Raw genomic sequence first — 21,089 nt, 5'->3', positions numbered from 1 at the left:
AGAGAAGCATGCGCGAGTTGCTTGTGGCATAAACATGAGGTCCCTCCTGCTCTGTAAAAACGGTAAACGGTGTCATCCAGCTCTCTTTTCCCCAATGGACGAATGCAAGAGTCTTCCTCTGCTCTTCCAGTCGTATCCTGATGAAGCAGGCAGTCCATGTGTTGAGAGTAAGGACTGGTGAATAGGTCTGGCCCACAGACTGACAGCAGCCTTGAGAGTGAGTTTACAGTGAGCTCTCTTTATCTACCCCTAGGACTGCTTTTCCCATTTAGATTCCCTATTGAAGTCCTCGTCTGCCTCCAGTGTCTCAAAATAAGAGATTCCCCATCCCTTGACCTCTGTTTTTGTCTAGTTTCCTGCCCTCTCTGTGCAGATAAACTTAATGTACTCATTATGAAGTCAGCCGTCATGAGAGGTCGCACATGCAACAGAGACAGAGGTGAACGAAATGCCCTCCGAAACACTTCTCAAACTATAACTTCCAAATTCTGCTCTAAAATAGGATTGAAACACAATACCTTGTACTTGGGATCAGTCCCTTTTAGTTTAGTAGTTAACTGTGTCAGGGAGCAGTTTTAACTTTGATAATAAGAAGAAATGCATCTTGAGCATCAAATTAGCATTTTAGAATGATTTCTGAAGGAACGTGTGACACTAGAGTACATCACTGGAATAAATTACATTTTAAAATCTGTTCAAACAAAAAAGGTCATTTTAAATTGTAACACTATTTCTATTTTACTGTATGTTTTGATCAAATAAATGCAGCCTTGGTGAGGATAAGAAAAAATATATTGCCGGCTGCAAACATTTGAATGATATTGTAATATTCATATTTTCATAAATGAGATACAAACAGTAATTAAGGCAGTACTTCCTTGTCATTGCATGCTTGTGTTCACAGATGTCTGTCCAGTAAGTCCCTACACACATATCTGAGCCAATTAGGACCAGGTGATGGGAAAACCACAGAGAGGGTCCGGAGGTCCTGCAGACATGCTGACACAAAACAGAGATGGCTGAGGAGAGATAAGGAAATGATGGATGTTAGTAGACAGGATACAGACACCTGCTCCTGTTCAGCTTGTGTGTCAAACCCTGTGCACATAGTCATCATTAAAGCAAACATCTTCCTTTGAGGACATTTTTCTTTAGGTATTTTGTTGCCTAACTGTCATATCATGCTCTTTCACATCATTCCTTCACTCTTGTTCTTTGTATCTCCCTCCCTCTTTTGCTTTCCCATCATCTGGTATTGATATTTCTTTCTCTGTCCTCAACTTACCTATTAGATGTGAGCAGTGTAGATTGCAGAGCAGCGTGTCTGCTCTAGGACATTAGGCCTATATTTTCTTAAATATACACTGGGATGGAGCGTATGAAAGTTAAAAAAAATAATACTTTTGTTATATTTTTATTGCATATTTTAATGAGAAATCTCTACTTTAACTTCCAGGACTCCAGCACTGATAATGCGCATGCAGAAGAGCTGTATGTTCTGAATGGAGTGGGAAAGTGGTGCTAATTAGGGCCTCTTGCAGGCCAAGAGGAAGTGGGCTTGCCAGGTCTCCTTTCCCCTGCGATCCTTCACCCTGAAATGGCTGGGACCGCCCGGGGCTGGACCACCTCCCCTGGAGCTCCCAGGGAGTGAGATGCCAAGTCCAATCTTTCTGATATCTCTTCATCATTTTTTGACTCCTTTCTCTGTAGTCAGGGAACAGTAGAGAAGATGTTACATGCTGAATTGTTAATTTGGCATGCTTTTGTAGAGCCATAAGGGAGATGGCTTTGGAAATGATTGTGTTATTGTGAAATCACATTTAAAAGTTGAATGTGTAAAGACATTTGAGGGTTGAAACCATATATGATAACTGCAAGAAAATGCATTCACAATGTACTTAATCTTGAACCTGTAGCAATATTAAAATACCTAATCTTTTAATTCTCCTGTCCCAGTTTAACATGACAAAACGTTAAGTTAGCCATTTGTAGACATGTGTTTTACACAGAAATCACGATTCATTAATTTGCGCTAAAGTTTATTGTAAATTCATGGTCAAATTTAGAACCAACTGAAACCACAATTAAGTAAAAATCACAGACTCCAAGTCGCCTCAGAAACAAGCAATTAGAAATTGTCGATTTATGTATAATAATAAAATAATAATAACAACAAAAACAACGGTTTATTAGTAGTAGTCAGAGCTGGGTGGTAACTGCATGTAATCTGGATTATGTAATCAGACTCCAAAAATCAAGTACTTGTAATTAGAGTATATTACATTTTATAATGCTCATAATCAGATTAGTTACTTTTTTATGGATTACATAATTACATATTATTCATACAATGGCAGTAAATCGTTCCTAATTTATTGATTCTCCCTAATTCCTCTTTTTCTCTTTTAAATTTTCATTTCTAAAAATACTATGTGTCATACCATTTAGCTTTAATTATATTCACAATATAGAATGGCCATGTAAATAAATGTATGATTTAATTACTTATTAGCTTTTTATCAGCTCGCAAACCCACTGCAGTTCTTACATTAAGCCCAGTTTGGGAAAACCTGATTTAAAGGCACAATATGTCATTTTCGCCGCTGGAGGGCGCGTATTCAAAATAAACAAAGAGACAAAGGCGTAGTTTGATGACGTGACTGAGTGTGGAATGGTGGGAGTTGTCGTCTTCATCCCCACAGCCGATGCAATCCGACTGGACTCGGGCAGAAATCATGTTCATGGATGAGCTAATGATTTAGTAACATGGTAGAATGAAGCAGGGTGAGGCTGAAAGCCGTCGAAGCGAAACGAGGCCGTTGAACGAGCGTGACACATGTATGGCTCGAAAGCAGCGGAGCTTTTATTATGCCACAGTCGACCGCTTCCGCTTCTTCCGGTCGTGAGTATGTGGGGTAAAGCAGCACTGTTTTATCATACTAGATACATTTGAAAGTTCTGTTATAATGCTACTCTGTGCGGTCGTCACCGGTCTATTAAAACGCACAACATATTAAAGCGTCTTTGGTGTTTCCATGTTTTCTAAAAAACTTTTTTTTTTAATAGTAAATAAACAAATGTACATACAAAATAGGCATTGAATAAACAATATTAACAATTCTCAAGGGCAGACATCGTTGCAATTACAATATGTAACGGTGAAGTTTTACATTAAATGTACAATCATGAAGGGCAATGAAGAACAAAAAAGGATAAAAAAATAATAATAATTAAATGAATGAATTAAAATAAAAATAATAGTAAAAGCATTTATAGAATAGTAAGTTCTTACAAGGGGTAGCAAGGAGTTATAGGGCACTTAGCTCACTGAAGAAACTGGCAACTGTAGTAGCTTTTTCATTTGAAAGGGCATCAAGAGAAGCAGCAAAAATGTTAAGTTCATTAGAAAAGTGAGGAAAGGATGGAGGGGTTTTCAGAAATCTGCATTTATGAATGAAGTGTTTAGCAACTTCAAAAAGGTTGTTAACCAAGTAATGTTGTGAACAATCTTTCTTAAGCACACCAAACTTAATTTGTTTGTATTCAAAGGGATTTACACATGTAATTATACATGACATTTTACTGCACAATTGAGTCAACAACTTTGAGTAATTACTATTAAAAAAAATATGTTCAGTGGTTTCAATATCAATTTCACAGAATTGACAATATCAAATTTTGATTTGAGAAATTCTTTAGATGGGTATATGTCATTTATTATTTTAAAATGAAGTTCTTTCACTTTAGGGAGACTTGAAAAGGTAAGATAATTCATTCTCATTTCCTTCACCTTCAAAGGTTAAAATCTTTGAAAACATAGTATCGTTTAATTCTAATTGGATGAAGTTTATCAATGAAGACACCTCTAATATATTTGTTGTTACATTTATGATCGCTAATAAACAATTCACCCAGACAAGGAGATAGGAGAGAGAATGTCACAGAGTAATGTTAAAGAATCCCTTTTACTAATAATACCATGTTTTTTGGTATGGCATTTACAACGTTGTAAAACTCTTTAGGATGACATACAAATCCATGTTTTAAACAAAAATCATTGTAATTGAGAACATTACCATAGTTGTCCATCATGCCCAATAGGGAATTTTTTTTATATTGAAACCAGTTTTCATAAAATAAAGATTTGTTATGGCGCAAAATAAAACGATTGTTCCAAATACAAGTTTTGTGTGGACTAAAGTTGTGAGAAAATGCTAATTTCCAACACAGGATAACTTGTTGATGGAACGCAGACAATTTAAGAGGTCATTTGGACAAATCAAAGTCACATCTAATCAAAAATTCCAAGCCACCTACTTTCCCAAATATTGAAGAAGAGACAGTAAACCATAAATAGTTTGTATTACAAATAAATGATCGTAACCATTGTTTTTAAAACATTATTCATTATTTCTAAGTCAATAACATTTAATCCCCCTTCTTCGTAACTGTGAACTAAATCATTTTTGTTAATATAGTGATGCTTATTTTTCCAAATAAAGTTAAACACTTTTAGTAAGTGAGGTGGGATAGCTAAGGAGGAGGCTGGATAAACAAACCTGGAGAGTAATTCCATTTTAGTCAATAAAACTCTCCCAAAAATTTAGATATCTCTTTGTATCCAGTTATTGAGAATAGGTTTTGCTTTTGAAAGATTTTTAACAAAATTTTCTTGGACACTTTGATTACTATCTCAAGTAATAGTCATGTTTTCTAAAAAACAAAACCGGAAATCGAGGGTGTATGACGTAATTGGCAGGCGACACAATGACACTATGGACACGCTCCGTGTCACTAGTTAAAATTGCTTATTTCTCTGGATTTAAACATTCTTTGAAACATTTGGGATAATGTAAGTACACAAGTCAGCAAAATATATAACACTGTTCTAGTGGTTTTGGATATTTTAATTAAAAAAATCTTACATATTGTGCCTTTAATTCAGTGCACTTGATGTTGATATTAAAAAATGGAATATGTTTTCATTCTCTTTGCTTTTTTATACCAATATGGTACATTTAATGGTAAGTTTAAAACAAGTTAGATAAAAAGGAATATTAAAAAAAATAATATAAAAAATAGTCAGAACACATTACCTAAAATGAGTAACCTAGACCTAGATTGCATTACTAACTGCAGTTTTCATCATGTAATCTGTAATCAGTAATGGACTACAATTTGTAGGCCTAAATAATCTTCCCAGCACTGGTAGTAGTAATGCTAACGATGTACGTATTGTGTTTCAGCTGGTTTTGGGAACGATACACAGCGCACTAGAAATGTTGCTGCGCATGCTCACAGACGAGACCGCGCGAACAGGAGCAGTGTGCGGTTCAAGTTCGGTTGTAAGAGTAAGCTCTTATTTGGACGTTATGAGTGTGCACTGAACAAATTATTAGCAGCAGGCACGAGTTCAGTTCCCTCAGAGTAATCCGGATTCATCAGCATTAGAACGTGTAACGTTAAGAAAAATAAATACGCGCGAAAGCAGCTGTTGTGAACAGGAAATGCGTGAGAAATTATTTTTTTACGTAAATTCTCAAACTGTACGAAATGGATGAGGTCCATTATTTTTGTAATTTGATTTGGTGGAGTTATAGGCTTAGAAATTGCACTAAGCATCACGTCTTTCTGCTTTACATCAGTCATATAGTAAGGGAAAAAAATAATATATGGAAAGGAAGATGATAGGGTTCAACTGTGCCTTTTATTGTCTTGCAAAAAACTGTAATTTGATCACAAAGCAAAGCCTCCACACATGCTGGACAGACTGCTGTCCATCTACTCCACAGCACCTTTTGCTCGGCCCAATCTGCCACACAGATGTGGAGCTGAATCACAGTTGCTGCTTTCATTTTTTTATCTAGCGACCCTAAAACAGATAAAAGCAGCAGTTTGCTTTTACTGTCTAGGGTGATGGCTTTGCGAGGTTTGCTATAAAGTGCTCAGCTGGACATGGAGGATGAGACACAGGGAACGATGAAGTTGTCACCTCTGAGGCTCGTTGAGCTTAAGTCTTGCTAAACCTAAGCTATCTAGTGAGAATGGACTTCATAGGAAAGCAGAGCTGACTGGAAACAGGCTATGTTTATTGTATACCTCTGTCTTCATCCATCATGTTTCATTTTGTAAAATGATGCAAGATGAATTCTGTTAGAAAAGTAGCACCACTATGCCGTACTCACTCTTAACGAATCAGGTCATATGTAGTTGTTTGGAGAAGCCTACACAAGCCATGCTTCTATGTTTGGAATCAGAATATTATTCATTTTAATAACAGCAGCAAAGTTTATATTCCTAGCTGGTAAAATGTTGTCTTCAATTCACATTTATTTCAAAATGCCCAAAATGTCTCCCATTGTGTCATTTTTGGGTTGCATGAACACAAGCAGATGTTTCAAAATGACAGCTAAGATCATAAATAATTATATGCCAGCCAAATCCCACATGCACACAAAAATGGCATTTGGAATTTGCTCTCATACTCTTAAAAATAAAAGTTCCAAAAGGGGGTTTTCGGAGCGATGTCATAGAAGAACCATTTTTGGTTCCCCAAAGAACCTTTCAGAGAACAGTTTTAAAAAGTTTTTTTTTATAGTGTAAAGAATACTTAAAAATCTGAAGAAACTTTTTTTTTCACTATGAAGAACCTTTTGTGTAATGGATGTTAAAGGTCCTTCATGAAACTATCAATGCCATTAATAAACTTATTTTTAAGAGAAACTCTATTTCTGTTTGAGTCTCTCATGCTCTAAAAGTGTCAGATAAATAGTGTGCAGGCTTCATTACAAACCCTTGAGCTTTTCTCATTTCTGTTTTGACAGGAACGCCAGAGGAATACCAGCAGTTCTGAGCTACAGCACCAGACTCCCAGCAACTTTGACACGTGTGCAGATCGGTAAGTCAGTTGACCTTTTTTCTAAATATGCACACCTCTTTTACCTCATATTACTCAATCTCTGTCACGTTTAACATAACATGGAGTGAATGGGAAAAGGCTGGACATTAGAGAGATATGCAGATACTGCGTGGGAGCGAAGGAGAGTGGAGGGTTCCAGGAACACGAGTATATGTGGTAGAGAGGAGCAGAGAAGAGTTTCTCTATCAAAGACCTTTTCCTTCCTCTCATAAATACCACATCGATGAATAATAGCCCTCCCTCTGCACCATGGGCACTGACTCCAGCTCATAGATCTGGACAACATATGAAATCAGTACACACCAGTCGGCGGCTGCAGCTGAAATCTCCTCACCTTTCACTCATTAACAAGTTCATCTGGTGTGTAGCGCTCACACTGAGCGTCAGTCTGTATACAGCATATGCATGAGGCATAACCAACTGTAGGTGATCTCATATTCACAACATATATGAGCAGGGACTGCTATATCATTCTTGCCATTGAACAAGTGTGGGACAAGATATTAATTAATGATTTGTGCAGCTTTGGAATCATTCTTAAAGGGATAGTTCATCCCAACTGGGGAATTCAGTTCACATAAGATAACTTACAATTGCAAGAAATGTAAAGATATAATGAAATAGGATATAAAGACAGGCCTTCTATCCTGCTTCTGGAGACCTACTGTGCAGTTTATATCCAACGTGCTTCAGTACACCTACCTGCAATTTTTTTTTTTTCAAGCGATCCTGAAGACCTTGATTAAAATAGGTTCAGGTGTTTTCATTTGGGTTGGAGCTAAACTCTGCAGGACAGTGGGTCTCCAGGACCAGGGTTGAATACCTCTGTATGACAAATTGTGAGATATAAGGTAAAAATGATGAGAAATAAAGTTGCCATAATGAGAAATTTGGAGCTATGAAAAATATGGTTGCTGCTGTTAGAAATAAAGTTGATAATAATGTAAGAAACTGTGAGTTATAAAGTCAAAGTTATGAGAAATAACGTTGCCATTATGAGAAATAAGGTTGCAGACAGTTGTCAGAAATAAAGTTGCACTTATGAGATATAAAGTCAAAATTAAGTTGCTATGAGAAAGTAACAATTACAAAAAAGAAGGTTGCAGTTGTCAGAAAAAAGGTCACTCTTATGAGATATAAAGTATGAGAAATTGTTAGATATAATTATAAGATATAAAGTTGCTATTATGAGAATATCATAATTTTAAAAAAGTTACATTATTTAGAAATGAAGCCAGACTTCTGAGGAAAAAAAAGTATTAGAAATTGTAAGATATTAAGTACATAATTATGGAAAATACAGTTGTGTGAGATAGGAAAACGTTGTTGAAACATCATGGTGAAAAAAGGCACTGAATGAATTTGAGAGATGCAAAAAAGCTGAAGATTTTCAGTGAATAATAGCGGTCTGTGAATAGTGATGGTAACGGCAGTTGATGAAGGCGAGCAGATAATCACTGAATTTTTATATTTGGGTGAAATATCCATTTAATTCTACACTGAAACAGTAAATGTTTCTTATGGGAAGAGTTCAGGTTTCCATGCTGATTGCATAACCTGAGAGTTTGGCCAGACGGAAGCTGAGGTCTGTCTGCCTCATTACCCACAAAGACCCAATGCATCTCAGTGCAGCCTAAGAAGAATTCCTAAAAATCTTCTCAGCCGGACATCCCTGACCATAAACAGCTCATCAGAGGATAAAGTGCTTTGTAGAAGAGTGCAGTATGTGTGTGCGTGTCTTTGTGCTTTAAGCTTTTTATGTCTCTATCAGCTCCCCCTCAGCAGCAGAGCCGTAGGAGTGAGATGGGACGAGGGAAAGCAGTTGTGGGAAGTTGGCGAATGAGCTAAGCTTTGAAAGTGAAACATAAGAGAGGCAGATCATAAGAGCCAGGAAAACTGATATTCTCCTTGTTAAGGACTTGCTAGCTTCAGTCTCTGTATTGGAGGCTTCAACTTTTAACAGGAAACAGGTCTGAAGGAACCTGCTTGCAACACACAAGTATTGAGCATTCACACAAATGCAGATGTGATGTGTGTTATATGCTACTTCACTTTCACTGTTTAAATAATCCGATCGCCCGATATAACCGGTGTATTCTGCCACATTGTAAGGATGAGATCCCTTTAAGGCTGTCATTGTTTTTTTAAACATGGACAAATGAAAGCATGGCGGAGATGTGTTATCTGCCACGTTTACTGCTGAATCTTCATTGGCTAAGCAGAGCATTGGTTAGCCAAAAGCATATTTGCCGTCATTCGTTCTCATAGGACGCCTCAGGAGTTCCGTATAAAAATGTAATTTCCCTCATTGACGTGGCATTCTCTTCTTCCTCTCCTCCCTTCTTTCTGCCGCTTTCTTATTTTTCTGTCATCTCAGTTCCTGTCTTCTTTTAAAAGTCTCATTAATCATGACACTAAGCTTTTACTCTACATTATTTATATCAGTGTTAGAGAGTAAATAATAACTACTGATGCTGTTAATTTAACTACTTTTTTTGCATGACAGATGTAGAAAGATGTAGTATATTATATTTATTATATCATATACTATATTTAGTATGTTTTCAACTCCGTTATATAAATTAGTATATTCAAAGTATATTCGATTGTTGTAGCATTTTTTTAAGTTCTGAAAAGTAGTTAGCTTCATGTTATTATAGCTACCTTTGTTAGTATTTTGCTATATATAACAGTAGATACATTTAAGGGGCTATGTTTTTTAATATAAGATTAATATAATAATATAAGATAAAGAAGGGAAATCTGAAAGCCATCCAAATTTAGTGAGTTCAAGCATAAAACAAGAACATCTGTTAATAGTGTAAGAATAATAAACCTAATTCAAAGGAAAAACAAGATTATTTTTCTTACTCCATTGACAGAGTTTTTTTCTTGGTTTAAGTACAAAACAAGAATTTCAAAAAACAAGAATTAAGTAAATGTAGCTTGATTCAAGAAGAACAACAGAAATACTAAGAATTGTTTGCAGTGTAGCCTTGACAAAAAGACAATGAAGTACATTAATTTAGGTGATGGCTGACAGCATTTCTTTAAATTATGATTAACACATAGCTCAGTGGCGGAGCCAGGATGTTTTTATAGGGGTGGCCAGGGAGGGGCCAGCAACCAGTCTGGGGTGGCACAGAAATCTTCATTATTTCAATGTAAAAATGTGATTGACTATAAACTAATGGACTGTTTTAGTGCCTAAAGCACAGCTGAATACAATTAATTTCTACTCAATTGTATTTGAGATATTTGTGAATTAGATCAAGTAATGCTGAGTGAATATGACAATTTGTGTATTATTCCCCACCTCCAGGTATTTTAATAAAGGGGCTCACTATAGCTTTATTGCTTAGTCAGCTTGGTTCTGGTTCTCAAAACCCCCAAAAGCATGTTCTCCATCATTGCATTCTCATTGATGAGACATGCAGATAGTGATAAGAATTGGTTAATAAAAAAACAGCACATAAATGCCAGAATGTAAAATTAGATATTTTATGCATTTAAATGGTTTCATTTTCGTTTGTACTTTACAAAATAAAAATAGCGCTTGTTTTCTAGTATAAGTGCACTGTGTTCATATTTACTTGTGCATTAAATTAGCCTACAAAAAAAAAAAACAGCTTGCGCCTTATTGCATATAAACACCAACCAACATTCTAACAAACTGCATCTAAAGTCAATTCATATGAGAACCATCCGACTGTCCCAAATCTCACCCATAACCTTGGATCAATTTCATATAAATGTTTCTCCTTATTGTTATGCCCCAGTTAATTATCATCCATCCAAGAAGCAAGATGAGTTCAAGCACCTTGATTACGCAAAACTAGGTGAAATCAAGAATATTTGTTTGATCAAATGTGCTCATTTTCCCTGCTAAAAATCAAACACTCAAAAGAAATGGAGAATGGAAAAATTGAGTGCTCTCATTTAGATTCAGCTGCTATGCTGATTAATCTGGAAAGGATCCTTTGGGTCATTTAAACTAGTGTTGGGTTCCAGTATGGTTGGAGTAGTAAAAATGAGAATGAGGTCAGACTGACTTCTCTTGCTCTTCTGTCCTGTGAAGGACCTCAGTCTCAGTGTCCACATTTAATCAACTGTGTGTGTGCTCAGCAACAATTATGCAGTTATGCAAATTACCATATAGTTTGTCCAGCTGGAAGCATCAAGTATGCCTTTTTTCCATAGTTTGTGTCTGCCTCATGTCCGCCTTAAAATGGATTTCTTTCTTTCAGATGTGACCCTGGACCATAAAACCAGTCTTAAGTCGCTGGGGTATATTTTTAGCAATAGCCAAAAAAACATTGAATGGGTCAAAATTATCGATTTTTCTTTTATGCCAAAAATCATTAGGATATTAAGTAAAGATCATGTTGCATGAAGATATTTTGTAAATTTCTTACCGTAAATATATCAAAACTTTAGTAATATATTAGTAATATGCATGGCTAAGAACTTCATTTGGACAACTTTAAAGGCGATTTTCTCAGTATTTAAATTTTTTTGCACCCTCAGATTCCAGATTTTCAAATAGTTGTATCTCGGCTAAATATTGTCCTATCCTAACAAACCATACATCAATGGAAAGCTTATTTATTCAGCTTTCTGACGATGCATAAGTCTCAATTTTAAAAAAAATTGACCGTTATGACTGGTTTTGTGGTCCAGGGTCACATATCTTTGACTAGTTACTTCATAGTATAAACCATTGAACAAATAAGGGATCGTTTATAGTCAGTTGGTCATCATCACAAATAAAAAAAAATTTATTGAGGTGCTTTATATGAGTGACAGAGAGAGGTGGATTGATTGAGTGACAGAATGACTGATCGATAATGTCCACTATGGTTTCAGACAGCATTACAAATGTGTCCCCTCAAATAAGGGTATATGGGTGATTTTGGAAACAGTGGTGTGATACGACAGACATGAGAGCAGTGCCGGTTTCAGATAAATATGGAGAAGCAGACTGATGTACAGCATTGACATGGACAACAGTGAATTTTAGGGAATATCAGATGGATGGCATGCCATCATTCACTAATCAGAATCAATTATTGCAGTCAGACATGAACTGAATGAATTCTGAACAACACGTTACACCTTGTTCAGCTGTTTTTCTAAAGTTCCATATTCATTTAAAAAATTTGTACTAGCATTTTTTGTTGTGTCTGTAAATCTCAATGATACTAAAATAACACTGTTACAGCAAACAGCGAAACGAAAAAATCCACAATAGCATTTTCATTAAAAATAATATATATAATAATAAAAAAAATAATTAAAAAAATAACTAGTTTTTATGATGTGAATATGCCTAACTGTGGGAATGCATCATCATAGTCTGTGAAATAGGTCCATCATCTCATTCCTGCTCAAACTTACCTCAGCTCAATCAACAGTTTATTTTCACTTCTCTACCTGCATTAGATGCCCACCCTCCAAAATTAAACACAATAAAATACCATAAATCATACTTCCACATGATGTCAAGTTTGTGCTTGTTTTGATGTTGGTTGTTTGTTTTCGCTCTGTGTAGAGAACATCAACGCCAAGTCACGAAGGCCGCGTCTCTTGTGTTCACCGTGCTCATGTGGGGATGCTGTTTGACAGTAATTCATACGAAAAAATCCACAATAGCATTTTCATTAAAAATAATATATATAATAATAAAAAAAATAATTAAAAAAATAACTAGTTTTTATGATGTGAATATGCCTAACTGTGGGAATGCATCATCATAGTCTGTGAAATAGGTCCATCATCTCATTCCTGCTCAAACTTACCTCAACTCAATCAACAGTTTATTTTCACTTCTCTACCTGCATTAGATGCCCACCCTCCAAAATTAAACACAATAAAATACCATAAATCATACTTCCACATGATGTCAAGTTTGTGCTTGTTTTGATGTTGGTTGTTTGTTTTCGCTCTGTGTAGAGAACATCAACGCCAAGTCACGAAGGCCAATTTCCCCTGCTCAGGGAGTAGGGAGCAATGGACACTGTGTAGGGAGCATGTCAATCGGAACACAGTTTATGCATGGAGCTCACTTCTAACGAGATGATCTGAATCAGGTGTGTTAACAAAGAGAGACGTGCAAAACATGCAGAGCGGGGGTACGCGAGGACTGGAATTGAGAACCGCTGGTCTAGGACAATTCTTACAAATATAACATGACGTAACTGGGCGCCGCGGACAGACGCCGAACGGCGCCGCCGGTGTGCCTACACTCATAGAAATTAATGCATTTGAATTTTAAAGCCGTGGCGCGACGCTGCGCTTCTCGTCCGGTGTGCGACCGCTGTTTTTTTTTTTCACTTCCGAAAGCGGATGATGTCATGAAAGAGTGGTTGCATTTTACTTTTTAACTCCGTTCCTGAGCATTATAACCCCAATTTGCTATTGTGTGCTGCGCATTTCACTGAGGACAGCTTCCACATCACGAGTGAGAAGTGCCGGATTCGCCAAAAGCATTTGTTTAAAGACGGAGCAAGGGGGCGTAGCAGTACTGAAACACCGTCTAAGCTGTTCGCCAATCACAACGCACTGGGACAGCTAACCAATCACAACACATTTTGTTTTTCAGAAGGCGGACCTTCATCAAAGCCGGAACTAATCGAGCCGTTTGTGCCAGCCTGGGGAGAAAGGTATTTTAATAATGTAAATTATGTGAAAAATAATGCGTTTTTAGAACCACCAAGCATGAGAGCATGTTCTAGTACACCCCCAAAACAAAATCAAGACTTTGTAAAAGAGCATAATAGGACCCCTTTAAGGAACATGTGCCAAATGAGCTTCAGTAGAACAACAATGAACTGCGGTCCGATGAGATGTTGTAGGCTATATGTCAACTTTACACTAATATAAGGCGCAAACTCTATATCGCTTCATCATAAATAATGCGTGCAAGAAACTATGAGCATACAATGTAGTTCTGTTGTCAGTTAAGTCATGAAATTACCAAAAAAGGCGATTAGTGCATTCATTTATGTATAGCATCACATTAAAGAACGTCTCTCAAATGCATGTACTAAAATATTGTGCAATTCGAGATCACAATATACAATATAGGCCTACGCGGGTGTGCCTCACACGTCCTGCAAAGTGAAGCTGCAGGCTCTTTGATCATAAACCCCGCCCTCTCCATGTAAACGAATGGGACTTGAGTCAAAATAATTCAAATAAATTATACTTTCCAATACAATTTTCCGAAAGATGGTTTTGGTCATTTAAGGTAGTTGTTATCACGCTGATATATGTTCAATTGTTCGTTTTTGTGATAGGTGTGATTTTAGCTAGTAATGTGATGTTATAAAAACGGGGCGTGTCTTTATGGTTGATTGGGTCTGCGGGAGTTTTGGCGGGAGTTTGATACCGCGGCTCCACCTCACGACACTACTGCGCAGACTCTGGCTCCAAACAAATCTCTACTGCGCAGACTCTAGCTCGAAATGATGTAATTTACTCAAGATGGCAGCGGCCATTCTGAGATGCTTTGGCTTCACTTTTATATAGTGGAAGGAATAGGAGATGTGTCGTCCATCTGTTTTACAGTCTATGGGCCTATGACTTCATAAATGTGCAATTAAACAGTGAATTTAAGAGTTCAGATGCAAAAATCTTTTGATACCATTTTACAGAACTACTCAATTTAAAGAAGTTAGTAAAAATTAAGTGACTGATCATGTACAACATAAGTTTCCTATGCAAGAAAAACGTAATATTCAAATAAAAATATTTAAATGCAATAAGAACCATGCAAGCATGTTAAATCCAGATAAAAAGCCCTTGTTCTGAGGTATCCAGAGTTCTGAACCACCACAGTTAACATCAATACTCATCATTAAAACATTTTCTTATGAGTCTTACAGTAATTTAAAAAATGTAAATGTGCTGTACAAACTTTTAAACAAACATAGTTAACACTTTACAATATGGGTGCATAAATATGCATTATTTCATGCAATTAATGCAAAAATAATCTTGAGATAACGAAGAATTAATGTAATACCCTTATTTATTAGAATAGAAAAGTTACATGGGTCAAAACAATGAAAACACTAACTATTTTATTTTATTTTTTGATTCATTAAAACAGACTGGCTGGGGTTGAAATGCATGGCTTCAACCCATTGTGGTAATGAAATTAATTTACACTATTAGTTAATATTATATAGCGATATGGAATATTTGGAGTGTTGGTTGGGAATTAATCCATGATGACACGTTTAATTAAAAGCAATTCATACATTATATTACTTTATTTAATGAGTTATACATACATATTAGTACACCCAAACATTTTAAAGAAAACATTTTAAGAAGAAAGCACAGAGTGGCTGGACTGTAAGTTATTAAACACATGTTTATGACAAAGCAGAACACAGTATTACAGTCTTAAGTTAACTTTTTAAAATTAATTATTAATAGTGTTAAATAGTTTTTATGCGCATTTTCAAACCATATAAACCATAATGCTCATCTGTATGTCAAATACTTCAAATGAATCAATTCATTTCAATAAATTCCTAGTTTGAGCAAATTTATGGCTGTTAATTGTAAAATAAAATAAAAAGTTAACTAGTCTAGGTCTGTATGTAATGAAATTCCCCAAATGTTATACTGGATGCAGGGTCCTCACATTTTAAGCCATCAAATTATCAGCTTTGGTGGGATTTTTCCATTGATTTTCATAACTAATCCATTTATCTTCAAATTAAGTTGGAATAAGCAGTGTGTTGGAGTCAATCATCAATGTAAACTGTGCTGAGTGTGCACTTTCCCCCGCGTTTCTGTCTCCTCTCACATGCAAAAACACCAGACAATTATATATCCATCAATCAATCTCAACTCTAGATTTATGAGCCGTCTCCAGTCTACAAAGAAACAGAAAGAAAGATTCAGAGAAATAACGACATTAGGGTGACAGAGGATGACATTGACAAATTAAGAGAAATAGGAGGGGTTTTATTAGCAAGTTTGGTCCCACATCCTATGAATTCTCAGACTGAAGTGACAGAGTCAAGAAATCCCAGATGCCACAGTTAGCACATGAAGATTGTATTATGAAGTGAGTTTGAAGAGAGTCAAATCAGTCTCATACAGTAAAATGATTCTATTGCTACACTAAATGCTTAATTCAGAGATTGAGACATACATTCTAAGAAAAGTCTGTGAAAATATGGTCCAATCTACAATTTTTACCAAATGTTTTAGCCATATTTAGAATTTTGCATTGCATTGAGTACTTTCAAAAAATCTGTGAAATAACATATTGAAGTACTAAAATCAGTTTTTTATCTTTATTATGTACCACCATAAAACACATGTCGGTGGGAAAGAGAAAGCTGATGAATCAAAGTTCATACAAACACAAAACACCATCACATTGTGTTGTAGGGCTGAAAGAAATGTGCATAAACTGGAAAAGATACTATTTTTGACAGGATATTATCCATTTTTATACAGATTTTTTTTCTGACAGTATCTGACCATTTGACCTCTTTTTCTCATACATGCATAAATAAGGGTCTGAATACTTAGGACCATGTGTTATTTCAGTTTTTCTTTTTTAATAAATCTGCAAAAATGTCAACAATTCTGTGTTTTTCTGTCAATATGGGGTGCTGTGTGTACATTAATGAGGAAAAAAAATTAACTTAAATGATTTTAGCAAATGGCTGCAATATAACAAAGAGTGAAAAATTTAAGGGGGTCTGAATACTTTCCGTACCCATACATTCAATAATGTGTGGTGAAGATCCATGTGTGATGAACTCAAACTGTGTTTGACAGACAGAGGGTGGTGTTTTTGATCTTGAGACTATATTGTGACGAGCAGTAGGCGCTGTTTTGGTTCACAAAGATGTGGAACGAAATGACAGAAAAGAAAAAAAAAACATTAGCTCTTCAAACTGAACTCCACCGCTAGACCTAGAGAGAGATGGAAAGAGAGATTGAGGTAAAGACAAAAGATTGTGACCAGGGCAGGAGGAGAACTCTGCTCAATCTAACACATATGTTGTGGGCTAACGGTGTTGTAGCCCAAGGGCACAGACAGCAGCAGCAGCAGCATGTGAAAAAGGTTTTCCACCCAGACCTCACTAGAGAGAGGAAAAAAGGGAGAGGGGTTGAACTGAGATGACTGAGAGGTTGTGTTTTTGCGGAGGGTAGAGAAACCGAGAAGAAAGAGAGATGGAAAGATATGACAAACATCAGAGCCATCTGTGGATTAACACAATTAACACCTCAGAAAAAGCAGGTCCGTCAGCACCTCTCTGCTGCTCAAAGGACACCTTCAAAGAGCCCAGCATGGCCCTCAAAACTCTCACTGCTGCCCAAAATAAAAACACACACTCACAGAAAATACTGTGTGTGAATATTGTAACTCGATTTAAATTAAGAAAGTGGAATAAGGAGGTAATGAAATAGAGAGAGAATCTGATTTAGCTTTAGCACAAGCGTGGCATGAATGGCGTTAAGTGGAGTTTTGTTTCGTTCATGGTGAGTTCAGACACTGATACTTTCCTCTAACATGTGGGCTTTCCACCATAAAAAAAAAATTGGTAATACTTGGTATTACTTTCTTGGTTATAATAAGTTGCATTAAAAACAGAGAAATTAACTTTTATTCAACAAGGGTGCATTAAATTTATCAAAAGTGACAGTCAAGACATTTATAATGTTACAAAATATATATTTTTTCATAAATGCTGTTTTGAACTTTCTATTCATCAAAGAAGCATGAAAAAATTTATCGAGAAGCACCAAAGCAGCATATTAGAATGATTTCTGAAAGATCATGTGACACTGAAGACTGGAGTAATGATGCTGAAAATCCAGCAGAAATAAACATTTTAAAATATATTAAAACATTTCATTTAAATTGTAAACAGTATTTTTGATCAAATAAATGCAGCTTTGGTGAACGTACAAGAAACTTTGTTCAAAATTATACAAAATCTTACTGATGCCAACTCACTTTAAAGTGAACAGTTAAACATTACATCAGTTTAGCGTTAAATCATTTAAAACGCTTTAAAAATAATTGTTTATTATATTTTTTATATTTTTTGAAAACTAAAATCACTGAATCGGGTGATGCAACATTAAATCATCATTATTATAAAACTACTCACAATAACTGAAATAATGCATTGTCCAAAATATTTATTATTTATCTGAAGTGAATTAAAAATGTTAAACATAACAAGCAATTTGTCACAGAGCCAACAATATTCATAGTATACATACATAGAATTTATTTAAACATTTGCAAAATTGCACGAATGAAAAGCAGAACAAACACAGGCACATTGATGTCATGCAGTGACCCTCACTCGAAGCATACAATTGAAACAAAAAGTTGCTTCTGGCCCCTTTTTCACTCTTGTACAATGTGTGGACTGGGCTAGTGCTGACTGTAGGGCTTAGTGACTGTGTGTGAATGAGTGAGTGACTCATTGTGTGTGGGGGGGGAGCGGCAGGAGGTTGAGCCACTTTTGTAGAGTCCTACCTGAACACATGTGGGAGAGAAACATAGTACAGATCTCAGGAGCAAATCAAGAGATTTAGTGACAAGGTAAGACATAGCAACATACACACAAGAAGGGTATAAATTACTTCTTAAGAAAAAGTAATTAATTTGGGTATAAAAAAAGTGGTTTCTTTTTAAAAAATACTATAAAACAAACTTTTAAAAATGAAATATTGTACGTGTTAAATACAAACTTAGATATGGATTCCTCTAGTGAGATACATTTTGATAATAATAATTTTAAAAAAGAGAGCTCACTAACAGATATTTTTGTGACTGCCACTCATAAACAAGCTTTGAAACATGAGTGACAGCAGCTAAAAGGAGTGTGATGACAGCTGCCACATGACTGAAAGCCACAATCACTTCAGTTGATCTTAGGAAACTTTTACTGCAACACTAATTATTTTTATATGTCTCGTGTAGACTTTTTTTGGACAATCCTTTTGTGAGGTGATAATTTTGTTTATCCTTATAAGAGTTCTTAAGATTTGATCATACATTTAGTGATTTGGTTAGAGCTTGTAATCCATGCCAAAATGTTTGTTGATAACTAAGGTTGTATGTGTCAAGCTTTTCTCTTTATATACTCTTTCTATAATCTTTTAAAAAAAAGAAGTCTTTATTTGTGTACTATCGCCATCTAGTGTTCATTTGTTCTGGAGGTCTGTGTTGTCTGACATATGACAACATATATAAAAAATCTGAATCATAAAAGAAAAATAACTAGACCAAAGAAAGAAGTGATCTAATGTTTTTACATGTTTCTTTCTAGACTGTGAACGTCATACATATGCAGAACTGGAGTGTCGTAAAGATATGAACATATTGAGCTCTAGTGGGTAAGTGACTAGCAGTTTGGTAACTCAACAACATTAGTGATATTATTGAGCATACATCTGCCGGAAATACCTAATCAAGATGCTGATGCCAAAACCAAAAGCTTTATGAGGGGCAAACCAACTACAGGGAGATGACTAGATAAGAAATACAAAAGCAAAATAGGCCATGCATGAGACAGTGAGACCTGGGGCCCGTTTCAGAAAGGAGGGTAAGTGAAAACTCTGAGTATGTTAACCCTGAAATGAGGGAAACTCTGGGTTTTCCATTTCAGAATGGGAGGTTTGTCAAACCCGAGAAAGCAGGGTATGTCAAGCCTGTTTCTGAAAGATAGGTAACTTATACTCAGAGTCAGTTACCGTGGTAACTTACTCTATGAACCTAACCTGGTCGGGAGCAGGTTTTCTTCGGTAAACCCAGAGTTTCTTTCGGTCTCCTCCTCCTTTTTAAAGCGTGAGCAATGTTTAAATACTTAATTCATTCATGCACGCTGCAAAAAGGCTTTTCTTACTAAGTTTTATTTTTCTTATTTCAAGTACAAATATAAAAAAATTCTTAAATCAAGATGGATTTTCTATATAAGAAAACGATACTAGATATTTAGTCTTGTTTCCTGGGGGGGATCGAAATTAAGTGCCTTTTACTTGGTAATAAAAATAATCTTAATGCAAATGGAAAACAAGATTATTCGGAGTGTCTATTACTAAGTGCAAATTTACAGTAGCTCCGCCCTCCAATGTCACACAAGGTTAAATATGACGCATGTGAATAATGGCTTCAGTGCTGTAGGCAGTAACGCGTTGGGCGCGGAGAACTAGCTTGTGACGTCACGCGATTGATCGGGTTCGAGTCCGGCTTTTGCTGAGCTCGCTCTTCCCACTTTTCCCATCACATATCACATTAGAATTTATTTTCAATAATGAAGAAAATGTTCTAAAAGTGGAAGTAAAGTGCCTAACGAGTGTTTAATAATGATAAAAGTATTTATCATTTTAATAAATATAATCATTTACACCCTGTTATTATTGCATCCTGTTATTGTACAACAATACTGAGGTGCAAATAGTATGTATCTGTCAGTATAAAGTATAAATAGCATCTAATTATTATTTACACTTATTGCAAAGAACTGCTTTTACATGGTAAATAGAATATATCACTATTTTCACTAAGTGTAAAAAGCATCTAGAGCTATTTGCACTTAGCCTACTGTAAACAGGATCTATCGCTAAGAAAGTATATTAATTCCACTTAGTGTAAATAGCCACTGCCGCATTTTTCTTACCCTATTGGTAGATCATTTGTAAAATAAGAAAAATGCACTTAAATTATTATTATTATATATTTTTTTTTTGGCCCGTGAGATACCATGAAAATGAATAGCCTATTAGTTCAATAACCTACCGTTCTAACAGTGATAAGAATGAAACTTGTATTGAGTCTGAAGTATGCAGACGTCTTTTTGGCGGGAGCTGTTGCCATGGTGAATCGTAATATCGGAGCGCCATTGATCATGGCTTTTCATAGTCGTGGTGCACGCGCTAAACTCAGAGTTGACTAAACTTACACAATTCATCTGTTCTGAACCAGAAAACCCAGAGTTCCCTCTCGAGCTTTCACGAGACATCACGGAGATATTTCTCCGTTATGGGAACTCCTTCCCTTCCAACCTTTCCTGAAGTCCTATTGGCTCCCGCCAGTCCAAATGACTGGCCAATTGACGCGAAGTATGCAAACCGCATGCAAATACTAACGAGCTCGAGAGGCAGTATAAAATGT

At 35.9% G+C, this 21,089-nt stretch overlaps 1 protein-coding gene across 2 annotated transcripts in view; it reads left to right on the top strand.

Annotated features, from left to right (window-relative positions):
- The first annotated feature begins 4,837 nt into the window (after positions 1–4,837).
- The window catches only part of LOC107569314 (hydroxyacid oxidase 2-like), a 24,185-nt gene continuing 7,933 nt past the window's right edge, over positions 4,838–21,089 (top strand). The window contains exons 1-3 of one of the 2 annotated variants that reach the window (XM_016255379.1): positions 4,838–4,852; positions 6,825–6,898; positions 19,246–19,312. In XM_016255379.1, the coding sequence (XP_016110865.1) occupies positions 4,851–4,852; positions 6,825–6,898; positions 19,246–19,312 (143 nt within the window). In that variant the 5' untranslated portion in view covers positions 4,838–4,850. Of the gene's footprint in view, positions 4,853–5,300; positions 5,352–6,824; positions 6,899–19,245; positions 19,313–21,089 lie in introns of those variants that run through there. The other variant, XM_016255388.1, reaches the window with a different exon arrangement.

Source organism: Sinocyclocheilus grahami, unplaced genomic scaffold (genome assembly GCF_001515645.1).
Source record: "Sinocyclocheilus grahami isolate Dianchi unplaced genomic scaffold, SAMN03320097.WGS_v1.1 scaffold28.1, whole genome shotgun sequence".
NCBI lineage: Eukaryota > Metazoa > Chordata > Actinopteri > Cypriniformes > Cyprinidae > Sinocyclocheilus > Sinocyclocheilus grahami.
The sequence above is the reverse complement of the archived record's forward strand: the minus strand, read 5'-3'. Positions and strand labels throughout refer to the sequence as shown.